The 19,685-nt window shown below is 43.7% G+C and overlaps 1 protein-coding gene across 2 annotated transcripts in view; it reads left to right on the top strand.

The window, feature by feature from the left end:
* FBXW8 (F-box and WD repeat domain containing 8) overlaps positions 1-19,685 on the top strand; it is a 61,358-nt gene that overhangs the window by 25,988 nt on the left and 15,685 nt on the right. For both annotated transcript variants that reach the window (XM_075568111.1, XM_075568110.1), the window contains exons 5-8: positions 4,657-4,814; positions 10,091-10,287; positions 13,779-13,988; positions 17,206-17,333. In XM_075568111.1, the coding sequence (XP_075424226.1) occupies positions 4,657-4,814; positions 10,091-10,287; positions 13,779-13,988; positions 17,206-17,333 (693 nt within the window). The remainder of the gene's footprint in view (positions 1-4,656; positions 4,815-10,090; positions 10,288-13,778; positions 13,989-17,205; positions 17,334-19,685) is intronic.

The raw sequence follows: 19,685 nt of genomic DNA, 5'->3' as shown, positions 1-19,685 counted from the left end.
CACATTCTATACTTTTCCTTGGATCACAAAAGGTCACACCTCTGCAATAAATCCGACCTGTCGGCCAAACTACATATAGGCCCCAAGTTCTAAACATCGGACCATGCTTTAAGCCCCAGAGGTTCTCAAACTTTTCCTTATCTCGGACCACTGCAATGTTAACAATAATTTGGAGGATACCCCCACTTTAGCTCTGGCCAGCAACATGTTTCTATATACTGGGAGCATATTTTGTAGCTGTTCTTGTATATAAGCACCTTTGTGGCACATCTAAAGAAAAGACTTGAGGTCTTAAATCTCATGTACATATTGCTATCGTGTCCATTAAAAGGTATAGTACAGGGATGGCCAACTCCAGTTATAAAGGGCCACCAACAGGGCAGGTTTAAGGAAAGGTTTTTTTTTTTTTCCAGGCCCAGTATGGCTACTACATCTACACTGCACCTTTAAGGTGTTTTCACTGGTACAAAGTAAAATGGATGCATTTATTCGCCAAGAATGAGTGCCCAACGGCTGACAATTAGGCCGCCTGTCAGTGCCACTTCTCGACCATTTGATTGTGGTTGGCATGAGATCCCGATGAAGGCATCTGGGGCCCTGGAGGGAGATTGCGGCTATTTTTTCCCCACCGCTGGACCTCTTTGTACTGGATGATGTCTGCCTTTGTTGTTGGACAGGCTGGCGTTCAAGCTGGCATTCTCTCTGTCCTGGACACTGGTTTTTTTTTAATGCCACTTCATTAAGTGCAGCGTCCAGCTCCCACAACTGCAGTCCCTTTCCTTGTTAATGCCAATTGTATTGCATGCAAACTTGTATTCTAGTTCTAATTATTGGTCAAGCTTTATATCCCCTTTGGAAAAGTGGAAGGCGGTGGGACATTGCCAAGTGACCCTCTAGTTTCAGCAAATGCATTAGACAGCTGAGCAGCGTGGCTGCAGAACCTGTCACACAGATACTCGGCTGCAATGTGCCCAAAACACACAACAGGACTTTCTGTAGCCTCCTAATGAGCAAGAGCAGCTTCCACCCTTCCCAGTGTTATTGTATAATACCGCTGACCCAGATAGCAACCTGCTTTTTGTTCTTTGTCCGCAAATATACGCACACAACTAATGTAGAATATGTGCATCATATCTTTAAGGGCATGGATGCTTTAATTGATTTAAGTGTGATATGTTGATATATTGTGATATACTGTGGTGGCATTGTCATTAACTCCTTTGGAAACTTCACACCAGACAAACACATCACAGCATTCTGAGTTATTGCGATGTGTTTGTCGGGTGTGACATTTTCACTCACTACATCATGTAATAATAGTGTTATGTAAATAGAGCCTATCAATCCCAGAGTGCTTTGGGTGTCATTCATGCAGGCATCATTGGGGTGGGTTGGGGCAGGAGGCAGGTGTGCGTGGGTTGGAGCAGGGGGATCGTAGAGCAGGAGGCGTGCATGGGTTGGGGCAGGAGGATCGGAGAGCAGGAGGCAGGCGTGCAAGGGTTGGGGCAGGGGGATCGGAGAGCAGGAGGCGTGCGTGGGTTGGGGCAGGAGGATCGAAGAGCAGGAGGCAGATGTGCAAGGGTTGGGGCAGGGGGATCGGACAGCAGGAGGCAGATGTGCGAAAGTTGGGTGTGTGGATAGTCGGAGTGTGGGACTAGTCGGAGGGGGTGCTAATTTGTGTTTGTGTGTGCGTGCAAGTGTCACGGATACACATTGACATACACACATAGTGACACAGAGCCGGCAACTGGTGGGGAGTGGCAGCGGGGGTAATCAGAAGGCTCTCTTTCCCCGCCCCCCCTGCCTAACATAACGCTGGCTCATAAAAATTCTGTCTGGCTCCTAAGTATTTAATATTTTCAGCCTCCCAGTATATGTATATTTAGGCGGGAGAGGGCTTTACGTATAAAAGGGATAGACCGACGACATCCTAGAGAAGAACACAATTGACAAGGTATAGCGAGAAAATAGGACTGAGATTCAAGAAGGGGCCGAAGAGTGTCTAGCCTTAAATATTGTAAGTAATATGGGATTTCATGGGAAGCCAGGACAAGTATTTCAATTTCAGCAGGAGAGAAGCTGAGGCAGATTGACGAGAGGATGAAGTGATTCTAGCAGTAGTGTTTAAGATAGATTGTAGGGGAGACTGGTGAGAGGCAGGAAGGCCGGACACTAGAAGGTTACAATAGTCAAGACGGGAGAGAGTGAGGGGCATGCGTTGGCTTTAGCAGTAGAGTGACAGATTAAAGTGTATATCTTTGCTATGTTTGACAAATCAGCAAGTTTAAGCAACATGAAGAATGTGATGGAGGAGTCAAAAGTAACAATTAGGCAGCGTGCTAGTAATACTGAATGTATGATAGTGCTGCCACTAGAAATATAGAATGGAGTAGTAGGGCCAGGCTTGGGAAGACGTATGAGGAGCTCCGTCTTCGATATGTTACGTTTGGCGGAGGGCCATCCAGGATGATATAGTGGAGACTTTGTCTGGACAGCAGGTGTACGGTCAGGGGTTGAAAGTTAATTTGTGTGTTGTCAGCATTGAGATATTTGAACCCAAGAGATTTGACAAAGCGCCTAGAGATACTGCACATAGATGAAAGAGAAGAGGTCCCAGGACAGAGCCCATAGATACGCCCACAGAGAGATCAAAAAAGGAAGAGGCGGTATTTGTAAACAAGACACTGAAACTATGATGGAAGAGGTGAGTAGGAATCCCAGATATAGCTTTGTTATGGATACCAAGAGTAGGGAGAATATGAAGGAGAAGAGGGTGGTCCACATTATCAAAGGCTGCAAAGAGGTCAAGTAATATGAGCAGGGTGTAATGACCATGGTCTTTGGCAACATTAGTTATTTTGGTGAGGGCTGTTTCAGTGGAGTGAGCAGTGGGGAAGATTGTAGGGTGTCTGCTACTCGCATCTCCTTATTAATAAAAAGCAAATCCAAGCTGTGGCAATATTTCCATAGACGCTGCTACAGATTTGGATTTGCTTTTAATTAATAACGATAATGTAAGTAGTACTAACTACTGGTCTACAGGATTCTCTTCCTATTGAAAAATATAATACACTATTTTGTGTCTTTTTATTTTTTCTTTCTGGTTCGATTCCGTGCTCCCCTACATTGGAGAAAGTTTGAAATTGGAAGAATTCAAGAAACCGTTCTGTATGGGTTTGAGCAGCAGTTTTGGCGTATTATTTTATATTGATTTTGTTTATTTTCAAATCATGTATTTTATCCCTAATTATATGCACTAGTAATATTATCAATATTATTTTCTCACTAATTCACTTATTTGTTAGATCAGTATTGTCTGACACAATTAGTCATGTACACCTGGTGTATTTGCACGTATAAGAAATTGAGAACAGCGCCAAGTTGTATATTGTTTTGTTTTAGTCTTGAAATAGTCAGCAAATTCCTGAGGTGAAATGGAGGAAGAAAACCCGCTAACAAAGGGTGGTCTGAGTAGAGTGTCAAAGACAGAGAAGAGTCGGTGTGGGTTAGACTGAGTGTTTAGTGAAGATAACCAGCTTTGTTTAGCCTGGGAGAGGGCAGAGTTGAAACAAGATAGGGCAAATTTGTAGTGGAGGAAATCGGCTAAAGTATGAGATTTCCTCCAGAGGCGTTCAGAGGAGCAAGTGCAGAAGAACATGCATGTATGGCAGTTAAGTCAGGGTGTGGGGTTAGAAGGGCAAAAGCGGTGTGGAAAAAAGGACATGTCGGAGAGGAGAATAGGACAGAGTTGTAGTTCATTATAAGGTTGTCGGGATCAATAAAGGAGTAGAGAGAAGTGGAGTCGGGAACCGTCAGGAATAGAGAAATCGGAGAGAGACATTTTTTAGTGAAAAGAAGGTCCAGTTAGTAGACATCCTTGTGGGTACTGAATGCAGTTAGTCAAGGCCAATGGAAGAGGTTGGGGAAAGAAAGCAGAAGGTGTGAGGGGGATTTGTAGGTGTGTGTTTTAGTGCAGGGCGTATTACTGAGGGTTATAGGATGGAGCGGATAGGAAAAGAGTTCATGTGAACAGAAGTGGAAATAGTTAGAGGGATATTGAGGGTGGCAGAGTAAGAAGTGCAGTGTGGACAGAAATGAGGCCAGAGCAAACAGAAAGATTAGTACAGGAGGCATGGGTAATAATTCAGATTGAGATCTTAGAAGATTTTCATCTATGTAAGAGGCCGCCATCTTGAATATTTGATGCAATTTATGACGCTGGAAGGCATGGCTTTCAGTACAATACACACCTTTCATCTTCTTCCCTGTTGCCGTCTAAAACATTAGGTGAGGAAGGGGACAGGTTTGTGCTGGTACGGTAGTAGCAGGAGCCCGGACGATTTAGTAATGAATCTCCCATCACGTCCATTTTAGTGATACAACAAATTCAAGATGCAGAACCAGAAACTGTTTTGTGATGGGTAATCTTCAACATTTACTGACTTATCGGCTCAAAATATAATGTATAAATGTAGCAAATGACATTGTTCCTCAATGCTAATGGGGCCAGTATAATTCAGAATATCAGGGTTTCCATAGAGCTGAATGGCAATATTGGCATGGTGTATCACAATATATCACACGAGAGAGAACATTGAAGCTTGCTTATTTGGAATACTGTGACTGTGAATGAGGTATATTTGCTCTTGGTTCCAGATACACTTCTGGAGATGTTCGCCTGTGGGATACTCGGGCCTCAGGCTTTTCTGCATCTTTTCTGGAAACCACACAGCATACTTCTGAGTCTGGACTCAAACCACAAGTCTCCTTTGTGCGAATAAACGGATCGTTGGCTGTTGCAACGTATGATGATGGTAAGTTATTTATTTGTAATCCTCATCTTTGTAGCAGAAACGTTTAGGTAAGTATGTATATTTTTAATTATTCAGTTTATTGGAAAAATAGTATACAAGATATACAGTAACAAAGGGAAATCCAATACAAAAGAGAGTTTGTGTATAAATTAAAAAGTAAGCATTGGGAGAAAGGAATTCCTGCCAACGAGCTTGTTGTCAACTAGTGGTGTGAGAATGTCTGATAGCACACAAGGTCCTTAAATGGGTGTGAGGAATGGGAGAAGGGTAGCAATGCAGGTGAGCGGAGTGCGGCTTTTAATTATTACTTTTGTGATATAACAAAAGTAGCCATATATTTTTAATGCTGTAACTTCTTGAAGTGGGCTTTCTTTGTATTCTGGTTTACACTACCTTGTATGTAAGTTTAATAATACGTATTTATCTTCCGAATCTTGCTTCTGTTAATGCCTGTTTACACTGTGCAACTCTGTATAAACAGCAGGTGTCGCCAAAATGTTTTTATATTAGTGTGTCATAGTAGTAGAAAAGCCAATGGTTTTTAAAGAATAATATAATAAAGCAGCTGTGTCCTATAGTCCTTGATCCAGAGATGAGCACTCTCTTTCCTTTCAGTGGAAATGTTGGCTGCCATGTGCTTTTTCATGTGCATTAGAAAAGCACATGAACACAGCACCCAGTAAACCCGGTTTCCCATGTTTTAAGGCTTGTAGCTCTGAGGCTTCTCAGTGCCAGGTAGGAATTGCAGCCAACATCGTCTTGTAAGAAGTGACAGAATATGAACCTTTTCAACATTTGTAACCCAAGACCAACTTGTGTTTGGGTCTTGTGAACGTGGCCAAAGGGCACTGCCGGTGTTTGTGGTTACGGTTGCCTTTTATTAGAGACTAATAGTCTCCCAGAACTTCAGGCAAACTTTGGCATTCAGATTTCCAGAACCAACATCTGAAATAACAGGTAGTCTCTACTCTTACCCTGCTTGGCAAAGATTTTGAGTAATACAATATAGATCTTTGCACCAAGTTGGGGTTCAGCAATATTCTGAAGGTCTATCTAGGGGAGAACTAGTTTCTGTGAGCATTTGAATGAATACTGGTGCTGTTACAATAACTCTCCCCCTCGTTGCATGACTCTCCGTGTATGAATAGTGTGTGCCTACCTGAATGCGAGCGATATGAACCTTCTCTGCCCTGAGCTCTGTTTCTCTTGCCAATCGGTGTCATCTATCTATCTATTTTTTTTTATTCTTTGCAAATGTGCTTGTATTCATCCTAGCATAATAAAATCAAAATGTAGTTCATAGCTGCTTTGATTGGAGCTCATGGGGTGGGCATGAAACCGGAGGGGGGAGGCAGAAGCGTCCGTCGTGCCAGGTAATGAGCAGATGCTGCTAATGCAGGGACTGGCACGGCGATGCCAAGACCCCATCTGCTGCCAGGGTTGGTGCCGTTTGGCTGTCGGCCACCGCGGAGGGGGACTAAAGCAGCCTGTAGCCTTCATACATCGCACCTCATTCAATACTTCACAGATTGAATGTGAGAGGGAACATTGCCCCTTTCAAAACTTTTCAGACAGGCTTTCCGTATGTTGATATGTAACCAAAGCAAAACCACAGGGCTCCTCGCATTGTATCTCCCGGCCTAACCGCAAGGCACTCCAGCATTTTCTGATACACTCGAGAATCCTTTTGTTCATCTTTGAGCTTTAATTCAACGTGGCATGTAAGAGTTCGGCTATCACTGCACGGGAAATGCATCTTTACGGTCTCCTGAATGTCCAACTTTATGATAATGCCATCGTAGCACATGTATAATATATGCACAGTGTGTGTTAAATCATGATTATATGCAGTCACTTCTGCATGTAAGGGGAGGGCTTTTAAAACGTGACATAAGCTGTCTTGAAATTATTTGTGTAGCTACATCAGAGGTGGGCAACTCCAGTCCTCAAGGGCCACCAACAGGTCAGGTTTTCAGGATATTCCTGCTTCAGCGCAGGTGGCTCAGTCTTCGACTGCACCACTTGTACTAAAGCAGGGATATCCTGAAAACCTGACCTGTTGGGGGGTCCTGAGCACTGGAGTTGCCCACCCCTCAGTTACATTGATACAGTAAACAGTTGTGGTTCAAGACATTAATATTCAGGAAGCTTATACTTTGAAGTATTTAATTGAGGTGATTTTATTTTACCCCAACTGAGGTGTAATTAGCATCCACATGTTTCTTTATTTTTGCGCAACAGGTAGTGTTCTCTTTAGATGTAGATTACCCAGTGTTATTTATATAGTATAGAGAGAACAGCTCTAGCAGGGAAGATTTCCATGTGGGAAAGTTAGGGGAATTGGGGGAGTGCAGTGCCTTTGCTTTTTATACAGTTTGGTGAGAGATTTGTACTTCTGTTAGTCTTTCCTATACCACCTCTGTGTCTAATTGGTAAGCATCAGTACTCCAGCATCTGTCTGCATGTGTAGAAATACTCTGCCCCAGCCCTGGGTTTGCTAGTTTTTTGGGTCAAACAAAAGGATTCTAGAACTATCCATCAAAAGCCTTTCACCCTTGTTAAAGTTCACCAAGGAAAAAAAAAAACATCTTTATGGATGTGGTAGAGATGCCAGCTGCTTCTCCCCAGGGAGAGTAATAATGAAACAGTAAGCAGTGCAAATGGTACCTAATGAGTTTAAGCTGATTTATGCTTGCTTTCAAAAAGTGCTGCTTGATGTCTAGAAAGTGCTACCGCTGTGAAGTAATGCAGACCATCCACGCCCCCCCCGCCAGCCTAATGGGCCTCGGGTGAAAGATTTATACCCATCGGCCTGGGAACGACAAACGTAATGGAAGCCATTTGCTTTTATTATTAGCAATGCATATTTAAATTAATCTGCTATTTGCCTAAACAATTAGCTGCCTCGTATTGAGAGCACACAGCCAAAGATGCAATTAGTTCCTCTGTCCAAGGAAGAGCCCCAGTACAAAGTGTCCCCAAGAGGTCCGACGCTTTCAGCAGAACTTTGGCCCGAATAACTTCTTCGCAAAATGGTAATTGTGTTAATTGCTTAAAAGGTAAATAATTGTTTAGCTGGTTTCAGAACAGATGAAGGTTTCCTATGTAAGCCTTTCCATTAATTACGCCTGCATGTTATAGCATTTCTCTGTGTTAATATTAAAAAGTTATAGTGTATATTTATTTCTTTTTAAAGGGGCAGTCTCACAGAGGGCAGAATATTTCCTTTTAAACAACTTGCCAATGTAATTGTCTTCCTTTTTAAAAGATTCAGTTTCCCTTTAAGTCAAAGTTGTATGTAATTGCTTTCTGTGGAAAATAATAACTTTCCATTTCCCTAATTCTGTTCTTGTCCTGGTAATCACTGCCCTTCCCCTTTATCCCATTGTAATAATTTATACTGGTAATTGTTTTATTACTTTGTTTGACTTATGATCTGTATGTACGCCAGGTTACAAATCGGCTTACAATATGTATTCGATAAAGGTGGTAAAAACCCTTCATATATATATATTTCACTTTCAATCTCCATAATAATCAGATACTCTGAAGGGTTTTTACCACCTTTACCGAATATCTCTTGTAAGCCGATTTGTAACCTGGCGTACATACAGATCATAAGTCAAACAAAGTAACAAAACAAAACATTATATCCCACCAAAAGTTAACAACGAATCTTACTACATTCGTAGGTGATTGAGACCTAAAAAATATAATAAAAGTCAGACAAGATATATATATATCTTGATAAACAAATAAGTGATTGGTGCGCAGCTAATAATTAGTGAGACATAATAAACAATGTGCAGTGCACAGTGGATAATAATCAAAAAAACAACCTTGAATGTGGGAAGATCACATATAATGCGTCTGCAGCCTTAATTTGGGGGTGTCCCAACACCCCTACAGCTAGAGAAAAGACAAAAAGACAAGGCGCACAACGCACATAGTGAAGTACAATTATAAATAAAGTTTACTCATAAGAAATGTGTAAGTTCTGCGTACATCAATATAGTCACAAATAAGCAGTTGGTAATTGGGTATACCACACCAGTAAACAGCTACAGAAGGCACTCTTCACTCGATTGTGGGGTGCAGGGGATCAGTCGTCATCTGATGTTCAGCTGGTGGTTATAGAAGCCGTCTCCCTCTCACTCAAGGCGGGGCAGGTCTCAATCTTTACTGCCAAAAGGTCCTTGGTCATCGATCCGCATCAGCGTGTAGCAGCCTCCACTCGTATCCGCATCCAAGCTCGGTAGTCACGTGTCGCTACTCCTCTACGGAGCGCTCGATAGTGACGTCACAGTCCGGTCGCACTCTCCTACGAACCGGCTGCAGGGTCCCGATGCGTGCGGTTGAGTTGAAGGATACACGCGACTTCTTGAAAAGATGTGTTACACGGAGTGTTAACACCATCAAGGGGTACTAGGAACTGAGCAATGACACCCTCCAACGCGTTTCGTAACTCGTGGTTACTTCTTCAGGGAACGTATACGTTCCCTGAAGAAGTAACCACGAGTTACGAAACGCGTTGGAGGGTGTCATTGCTCAGTTCCTAGTACCCCTTGATGGTGTTAACACTCCGTGTAAGTGTTCCCTCGTTTCATACTAGACTTTGTGTGTAACACATCTTTTCAAGAAGTCGCGTGTATCCTTCAACTCAACCGCACGCATCGGGACCCTGCAGCCGGTTCGTAGGAGAGTGCGACCGGACTGTGACGTCACTATCGAGCGCTCCGTAGAGGAGTAGCGACACGTGACTACCGAGCTTGGATGCGGATACGAGTGGAGGCTGCTACACGCTGATGCGGATCGATGACCAAGGACCTTTTGGCAGTAAAGATTGAGACCTGCCCCGCCTTGAGTGAGAGGGAGACGGCTTCTATAACCACCAGCTGAACATCAGATGACGACTGATCCCCTGCACCCCACAATCGAGTGAAGAGTGCCTTCTGTAGCTGTTTACTGGTGTGGTATACCCAATTACCAACTGCTTATTTGTGACTATATTGATGTACGCAGAACTTACACATTTCTTATATATATATCTTGTCTGACTTTTATTTTATTTTTTAGGTCTCAATCACCTACGAATGTTAACTTTTGGTGGGATATAATTTGAATGCACCAACTCTATTACATGCTATGGGGAACAATAATGCCGGTTACTTCTGTATATTTGGCCCATTAAACACGACTGCCAGAAGTTCACTTTGATCCAATGAGGGCCTACCGCTTTAAGTAGAATGGAATAACTTTTTTTTGGCTCTGCATAGGTACAGTTGATGTTTGGAGCCTTCTAATTGGCCGGGAACCAATCCATCGCTATCAGCACAACCAAAAAATCCAGGCGCTAGCCCTCAGCCCAGAGACTGCTGCCATAGCAACAGCATCTGGCTTCCAAATCAAAGTGGAGTGTCCCGATGAGCGAGGATATTGGCATAGCACCTCCCACTTCCAGATCCAGAAGTTGGTGAGTTCTTCTCACTTCCACCATGACTTTCATAAGGCCCCAACGGTACTTTTTACGAACGTAATGCTAATTTGTTCTTATCCTTGTGTATTCTCTTTCTTACTAATGTGTAATATTTAGGGCCTGGTCTTACATGTAGAAAAGATTACACTAGAACCCTGATTTTGTTACTTGCGTAATACCTGCTCTGCGGAATACATTGGCGCGTTACAAAATGGTGATGATGATAATCATCTCTTGTTGGTTCGTGTCCCTATGTTTTCTTCGTGCCTGTGCCCATCACTACTTTTCTTTAGGAATGGGAGGTGCGTGTCCTTATTGCTCCCTAGTGGACAGAAGAAATGTCTCATATTTCCCCTGGTAGGTAGAAGGCACTTCCCGTTTTGACATGAAACGTCTTTGCTGACACCTGCACCTAGTAACATTTGCAATGGCACAGATCTCCTTCGTGCAGACGGAAGTGTCAGTGGAAGTGACGTCTTTCTATTTTTTTGCTTGGTGGGAGTTGTAGTTCGGGGGCCAGATGCATGTTCCTTGCGCAGGACCATCCGTCACTATGCGTGGCCATGCGCATGATAAAAAGCACCCATCTCTGCACGGTTGCGCATGAGCGGAAATCTCAGCGCACATGCGCAGGAGAGGTTGTTGCCGGGCGCCTGCGCAGTTGCTGCTGTCTCCTTGCACACAGACGTTCGTCTGCTCACGCATGCGCACAGCTGTCCGGCACCATCAGTGCATGCGCATACACGTCCTCCACAGCCAATGCAAGCGCAGAAGCAGGCGGCTCCACCAGCACATGCGCTGAGGCGACCACCATCATCTGTGCAAAGGCGAACGCCCCCACAAACGCATGCGCACATGCAACTGACTCCATCAGCGCATGTGCAGAGCGCATAAACGGCCCGTCATCAACATAACACCCACGGGCCATCCACGGTCACAAAATCAATACAACTCTCCCTAAAGTCGCACCCAGCAGTGGCAATAAGCAGGACTGGCTCGCCACTCATCATTAACGTCTTATTTCCCTACAATTAATGTGACATAAACTAACACACCAGAGGACATGTACGCCTGCACTTTCTCTTACCTTCTAAACTCTATTCTCTTAACAGTGCCTTCAAACATTACTGTGACCCTAACGATGGAAGCCTTATACCTTAGGCCGCGGGCATGGTCAGCACTTATCCGCTGAGCCGCGCTCACGCTTGCCAGTGAGCTCCTGCAGCCGCAATGAGAGCGGCTTTAGCAGGGGCTCGCGCACGCTTCCGCAGGTGTGCGGAAGCGTAGCTGACAATTTTTTTTTGTTTGAGCGCTCACGGGAGCGGAGGGCCGGTCACAGGAGCGGTTCGCCCAATGAGGGCGAACCAGCTCCGTGACGTCACTGGCCCGCCCCCGGACGGCGCGCGTATTTAGGCCAGGGAAAGCACCTGCTTTCCCTCAGCCTACGCACGGCTGGAGTCTCTATGGACTCAGCCATAAGAACAACTGTACACAACTTTCTCATATGAAATAACTATTCTGTTGATTCAGTAGCACTAATTTTTCCAGACAAACATACCACGATTACATTAATTTACTCTCCAAAATGACCACCATACAACTATTCTGTCACAGTAGCAATCCTTTTATTTCACAAACGTTACAATCCGTTTCATAAAAACATCATAAGCACAAAATTGATACTATCCGTTCGACCTTAGTAAATAAATGGAAGTAAGGTATTTAAGAATGGTATAGGAGGTGCATAGGGAAAATACTATACATGTACAGTATACAAGGTTTGATCCAAGATAGATCAAGAAAGGTTCCCCAAATGTTGCACTCTTCTTGATCCATCTTGGATCAAACCTTGTATAGATTCATAAAAACATTACTGAGCCTTAAACTACAGTGGCTGCAGACAAAGAAGTTTCACTTAAAATGTACGTGCTCGGGGCACACACACACACACACACACACACACACACACAAATATATATATATATACTGAGGAGACCCATTAAGGTCGAAACAGTCTGTCTGTGGGTGGGTTTGGTTGCTATGCATCTTAACCCTGGCTGTGCTCAAAGCTGTGTCCATGCAGCAAGATTAAGCCTACAGGGAACCATGTTTATGGTTTTGAAGCAAAAGGTAGCACTGTGTGATCATCTGCATGTCATTTCCCAGAATCCCTTGCTGCAGTGGAAGTGCTGGGTGATAATGATGATGAAAGGCAGGGTTGTAGAACTGTCTAAGACATTAAAATGAGCATACAGTAATATTTCCATTTGCTCTCTCTCTTATATATATATATAAACAAAGACAACACAAAAATTAAGTAGCGCTAAAGAGGATGTGAAATAACCCTAATAAATGATAAATTATAATAACATATTTAAAATATTAAAATAAATTAAAATTACCACAATTTAACCTAATAATATCTACAAACCATAACGTGATAGTGAAAAAAAGGAAAATCCAAATTGAATGTTCCACTCAAACAAAAAATCCAGAGAGAAATATAGTCCCAATAGAAGATCCAGGGAGCGTCTTTGCAGCTTTAAGGGGAGTGGTATAGCCAACCACTTTTGGAATCTATGAACAAAAAACAAACAAAAGCGTAAGCTCCATAGCACGTAACTGAGTAAAAAATAAGGTACATTTATTTAAAAAATCAGCAACCCATAAGAATGTGCACTTACAGGATTTCAAACAGAACCATTCGTGGGAGAGAAATCTCTATTGTGGTCATCTGCGGTGGTAGGGTGAGTCCCAGGTTTGCAGAGTGGATGTAAACAGCCCAGGTTCACCATGAACTCCTATCCCGAATTGGCAGCAAGATCTAAAGGCATCCAATGCCTGCACGTCCTTTGCTCCCTCATACAATGGTTGCTTACACTTGAAATTACCGCCAGCCGGAGCGCAGGGAAGCCAGGGACTCCAAATACACCAACACAAACGCGATGACGTCACAGCTCTACGCGTTTCGTCACACTACGGCGACTTCGTGGGTTGCTGATTTTTTAAATAAATGTACCTTATTTTTTACTCAGTTACGTGCTATGGAGCTTGCGCTTTTGTTTGTTTGTTTTTTGGAGAGAGCAAAGAGAGAGAGAGAGCAAAGAGAGAGAGAGAGAGCAAAGAGAGAGAGAGAGAGCAAAGAGAGAGAGAGAGAGCAAAGAGAGAGAGAGAGAGCAAAGAGAGAGAGAGAGAGAGAGAGAGAGCAAATGGAAATATGTGGGTACATCAGAGGTGAGAGTTGTACATCATTTCTCTTGCAACTGGGAGGGGATTATCCTTTTTTCCCCTTCAGTGTATCCATGTCCCCATCTCTCACTGCACAGAGGGAGCCAATGGCACTGAAGCCAGAAGTAGAATACAAGTGTTTTATCCTCATCTGTAAGCAGAACTGGCACTACAGGCGTTTCTTTTTCTCTGGATGGTAGTGAGTGATTGTACTTGAATTTGGCTGCCAAGCCTCACTCACCCTTCGTCTCTTGCTGCAGGTAAATTTCCTTCACCTGGTTCATGACTCTGGCGGTCACCCTGTGGCCATAGCTGCAGCTGAGGAAATGGTTTACCTCCTGAAGGCAGGTGAGCCTAAAAAAACGCTGCACTCTACTTACGGCCAACCAGTCACCTGTTTGGATGTCTCCTTCAACCAGGCAGCATTTGGTGTTAAAAGCTTTGGCTGGTTCACCAATGACGGCAATAAGGTATAGAGGCCATTTTGATTTCAAATGTTTTTGTGCTAGTTATATGGGATTGGAATTCTTGTTGTTAAGTATGACCTTTTCTATTCACACGGATGATATCCTATTAATCTGATTAAGCAGCACAAGGGCAAGCACTGTGGCTAATGTGTGTAACCAAGTGGGAAAGTCTTATTCTGGTAACATGTTAGGGTATTACCACATGAATAATCTCCTGGCAAAGTCGCTGGAAGCTGTTATGCTTGTGGAAATCTAATATTCATATAGCACGGATAGTATTAGAGGCCGGGAAAATGTGAATAAAACCACAGATTAAGTATAAAACATGAAATAATGAGTCAAGTGGTTCTTATGCCATGCCAGTTATTCCCCATTTATAGTAGGAAGGGGTATAGCTTGTGGATACAAAGTAGATTTTACTTGTGATGTACCGAGTACCCGGAAAATACCCGGTACCCAGCATTGTCGCTGCTTTTTCAGCTACCCGTAATTTACCCGGACCCGGCAGCGGGGGGCTGCCAACGGCACCGGGTCGGAAACTGACGCCGGGTAATTTCTGAGTAGCTGAAAATACTTCAACACTTACCTGCAACGGACGGTGAGGAAGTCCGGTGAGGAGGACTGCGGTGACATCTGGTAGCAGCAGCAGACGTCCTGGTGGCGGTGGCAGCAGCAGAAGTCCATGTTCAGCCGGCGGGAGCAGCAGGAATACAGCACACAGCTGATGTCGGTGGGAGCCGGGGAACCATGTGACCGGAGCAGGAGCATTCCTATTGGACAGTCGGCTCCTCCCCGGTTCCCACTGGCATCAGCTGTGTGCTGTATTCCTGCTTCTCCCGCCGGCTGAAGACGGACTTCTGCTGCTGCCACCGCCACCAGGACGTCTGCTGCTGCTACCAGATGTCGCCGCGGTCCTCCTTACCCTCCGCAGCGGTCTTCTTCATCCTGCAGGTAATGGCCGTCCAGGTAACCGGGTACCTGGCCGGGCACATTGATTCATTATGCCCGGGTACCCGTTACCCGGTTTTCTGAAAATTTAGGACGCGGTACAACACTAGATTTTACTAGTCTCACTATTATTCCTATAGCAGCAATAATCACTGGTGCTGAATGGGTTAAGATAACCATTACTGTGTAAACGAATCCCAGCCGGAGAAGTGAAGTAACCCAGATAGCTGCAGTGTGCTGGGTAAGGAGGACTGTTGCTTGGCACTGCTCTCCTAGCTGACATCACCCTGCAAATCAATCACACTCTGCCTCTTAAGATAATGACTCCCTGCAACCTGACGGAGGGAAACTCTCCATGATTGGACAGTTCCTTTATCCACACACATCTTGTGTTTGGGTAGAGGCGTCTGAAACCGTTGATTTGATCATTTAAAATGTTACTTCTCTGCCAGTTTGTTAATGTCCTTTAATTTTGTGCTGCCCTTTTCTGCTGGATTATATTTCACTACCTTTTTTTCTTTTAACCAATTCTTGGTTATTTAAGTAGGATAGCACCCAGAATACTCCTTACACACTCGACTCGTTCAGTGCATAATGTGGATATGTTCCAAACACTGGAAGGTAAAGCGTACAGGAGAACGGGTAAATGGGAACTTACAGGCCGAGCTATGAACTGTCAAACAAACAATGGACTGTAACACTCCGTTCATGTAAAAGTTCAAGAAAGTGTCTAATTATACAGTTGGCGAGCCTGGAAACGAGTGAGGTCCAATGTCATGGTGGTGTACTAGATAAGACTGAACCCAGGTCTTGATTAGAGATCTCCCTCCCATAGTATAACCCCTAAGTCGGTGAGATACAGTGCATCTCCACCATCTTGAATACGTACAGTTCTGTACATGAGTTACATACTCTGCGCGTGTAAGTTTCTATCTTGGAGACTGTCAGTCTGTACATTTACATGGATTGGAGATGTGGGTGCATGAGTCGATCATCGTCTGGTGCGTGTTGACCCAGCTTCTTAATTTGTCCGTCATCTCAACAAATGAAGCTTGGTGTTGGTACCCGAATGGGCTTAATGTGCGAGCCACAAATTGGAGAACCACATCTGACATTTTGTTCCAAACACGGCTTCTTACACAGCCAGCCAACGTAACAGAGGGAGAACAAGTGGCACTACTGCGATAACCTGTTCTTCTGTACCAATTACAAATGTTTTAGTACAAACAGTAGAAGATGTGGGGTTTCCAGGGCAGTTGAGGTTCAGGGTTAGTTTTTGTAGCTATGGCATTCTGGGGCCTTAATCTAAAATAAGGATGATTTTTTTTATCTAGCCTGGTGACTGAATCATTTTGAGGTTTTCTAATACAGGTGGAATGGATGTAACCTTTCTGCCCACATACCTTCTTAAAGACAAATCAGTTAGTTAGGCATTGTGACATTGCCTTGGGTCTATAAGAGCTTCTGTAATCAGCCTTCTGGGGGATGTTACATCGTTCAGAGAAGCCCAACTTCAGTAAGTGCCTTGGAGTTAGAAAGTTTACTGGTGCCAGCTGTCTGTCACCTTTGGGATGGCACGAGAAGTCCATTTTCTGATCAGTTTGCAGACCCAATAAGTTCTATCTGGTTCGGACTAGCCCCATAGCCTGGCTCATAGTCAAAAGAAGTGATCTGCTGTTTAAATGAACATCTTTTATTCATGTATCATAAACTTCTTCTTTTTTGTTACATCTATAGATATACTAAGTATATGGGATGGAGCGACTTAGGCAAAAGTGGGAATATATAATGGCAGAAATAAGAATGATCGGGTTAATAACTTTGGTACTGAAGTACTGTAGCTATAACATTGGAAAGTAATATGCTGTAAGCCCAACAGCATGGAAGGGTTAGGCGAGCTCTGTTACAGTTCAGTGCAGGTATGTCGAGCAGCCATGGTAACCAGCCATTACCTGATTTAGTGCAAAATCCATCTTGCACGTGCTGGGTCTAATCGTACTAAATAATTTGGTGACCATATTAACACACGGGTGTGCTGAAGCATAGCACCTTTTAGGGAATATGGGCTATGGTGTCTTAGGCAACAGTTTAGTAAATATGGGCCAAAGTGTTGTATAATCCTCAAGTGATATCAGTGTTGTGGATGTGTGTTATTACCTGAAGGCAGTCCCACTCCTCTGTGTGTCTTGCTTGTTGTAAGACTGGATTCTGCCCCTTCCCAGGTAGTTGACAAGCCCTCCTGATCATTGCCTATCTGGTTCCCCATTGGCAGATTCATGTATACAACCTGCAAACGGGTCAGTGCTCAACAACCCTGGGTAACTCGACCGGTGACTTCACCTGCATCAACCTGAAGGACAGCCCCCCTCATCTTCTGGTAACCGGAAACAAAGACCGGAGGTAGGTGCTGCTTCACGCATGACTTTGGGAGACGTTACTCACATCTTGTTAGTAATATAATAATAATAATATATTTTTTCATATGTAGTAGTGCTTGGAGCGCTGTGCACAGCATTTAGCGTGCCTCAAAGAGAAACCCAAAAAATAATAATAATGATTAAAAAAAATGCTCGAGGTATAGACAGGATAGAGGGCATCTTAAGAATGGGGAAAGGGTGTAAGGCTTTCCTACCGCTTAGAAAAGTGGTCAGACTAGGTAGACCCAGTGGTTCTTACCTGCTTTTAATTTTCAATGTTCCTGTTACCAGATTTAGTTGTTTAATAGGTGCTTAATGGTGGTCTCTCTTTTGGGAGACTTTCCCATGAATCCACAACCATTTCCCCTGAGCCTGCCACTCTCAAGCTTCAGAGAATGACCTCTTGTTCTAGTACTTCTCATTCTCTGAAATATGCTCCCCTCCTGTTGGTACGTCTTGTAGTGCAGGCCATGCACTATTTGAGTAGCCCTTTGCACAACTTCTAATTTATGTCCTTCTGGAGATATGCTCTCCAGAACTGAACATAACATTGTGCTCCCCCTGCTAGAAAATATTTGTTCTGCAAACCCTTAATTTATCAATCTTGTTGCTCATCAGACAACTAAGACATGCTAACAAAGCTGTGTGACCGATCCCAGGCAGTATAGTGTCCTGAGCTCGTGAGGGACACACTCTCCTAATAAGGCCCCTATCTGCCCCTCACCAATTGCTTGAGAAGATGCCCCTAGCTAGAATGTCCCTGCACCTGGCTGAACCTATAACAGAGACGTGTTAGTCCAATCTGCTCATGGGAATTTGTAATTATCGTAGCCCTACCACACCTGTGCCAATCACACAAGAGACAAAAAACACATATACAAACAGATCCAACCCTCCTGCTTGTTTCAAACTCACACTTTGTAAACCTGGTGCACTTGGGAACAACCAGATGCTTTAGATACAGAGTGAGCAAGCTGGTGAAATGCTGGTAACAAAGGTATCAATCACCCAGATGGAACCCCATAAATATGTCACGGCCATTAGTACACTTTGGTCCTAGGAGTGACTGCCCCTTTGAATGAATTATTGCAAGATGAAAAACTACTTTCTAATGGATTGGAGTATGGAAAATGACGTATTTTCCCCAGCTCCATACAAAAGTCACCCCATGTTCTTAGTTATCAAGGTCTGAGGAGGCCAGTGAGTGGGAGTTGAAGGTTATGGGCCAGAATTACCTGAGTCGGACGCTTTGAAAATCCCGTGAGAATGGGCATGCTAAAAACCTGTGAGGCTAAAAACATGAGACTAAGCAAGCCTTTGAAAATAAAATCAACAAAGCAATGAGACCCGCGACAAAAGCCAATTCTCTCTCTCCGGGACGAGACAAAGTGAATAATAAAATAACACAGAACGTGTGACCAAAAGATTTGTCTTCTTGGTGCGATGTTCCTCCTCCCCTCCTCATGGGCTGGGAGTGTGGGGATTTGGCAAAGCTGCTTTTCTTCCCCTCAAGCTGGCACTTGCCACCTCACCATTCCAGGCACCTGCACCTCTCCAATCCCCAGCACCCGGGGAGGAAAGAAGCCATAAGGCTCTGGATTTCCGCCAGAGCTCGTTATTCTAGGGCGCTGGATCGTGCCGTTCTTGATGAATTATTCTTGTAATTTCAGCGTGTTCGTTTTTCCAAGATACATTTTAATCAATTTTTGGACTACATTTGTAGTTGTCAAATGTGGTTACTTTTCGTTTAATAATAATAATAATAATAATAATTATTATTATTATTATTTATTTGTTGTATAGCACTGACCATGTATGTAGCTCTGTACATAGAAGTTTCTGTACATAGAATTTTTACAGGCACAATGAGTCCCTGCTCAGAAGAGCTTACAATCTAAGATTGGTGTCAGAGGCACAAGGAGATTTAGCGATTTGCCTAAGGAGAGTTAACACAGGATTTTGAAACAGGTCCACCACCATCAAAAGCATTGTTCTTGCCACTAAGCTATTCCTTCAGCTCAAAGGCTGAATGCTGAACCAGGGCCTGTTTTTATTTGCAGTCAAATTTGCTACCTTTAATCTATACACCGTTCCCCTTTAGGAAGGTGAATTCACGGTGTTTACTTCCGTTGTGTGAATCTGGTCTTCCCTCTGCTTTAAAAGAAGAGCTTTATGTTTAACCGTGTATAACCGAGATCATCAAGCAGTTTCCCAAAGGGGCCAGATCAGAAAATAAATAATGATTAGAAGGGCCACATGTATCGTAATATAATTTAGGATACATAAAAATTATTGTACGTCCACTTTTTGCTAAACATTTCTCATTATTTTAAAC

Source organism: Ascaphus truei, chromosome 13 (assembly GCF_040206685.1).
Source record: "Ascaphus truei isolate aAscTru1 chromosome 13, aAscTru1.hap1, whole genome shotgun sequence".
NCBI lineage: Eukaryota > Metazoa > Chordata > Amphibia > Anura > Ascaphidae > Ascaphus > Ascaphus truei.
Note: the sequence above shows the minus strand (reverse complement) of the source record. Positions and strands in the feature narration are given on the sequence as shown.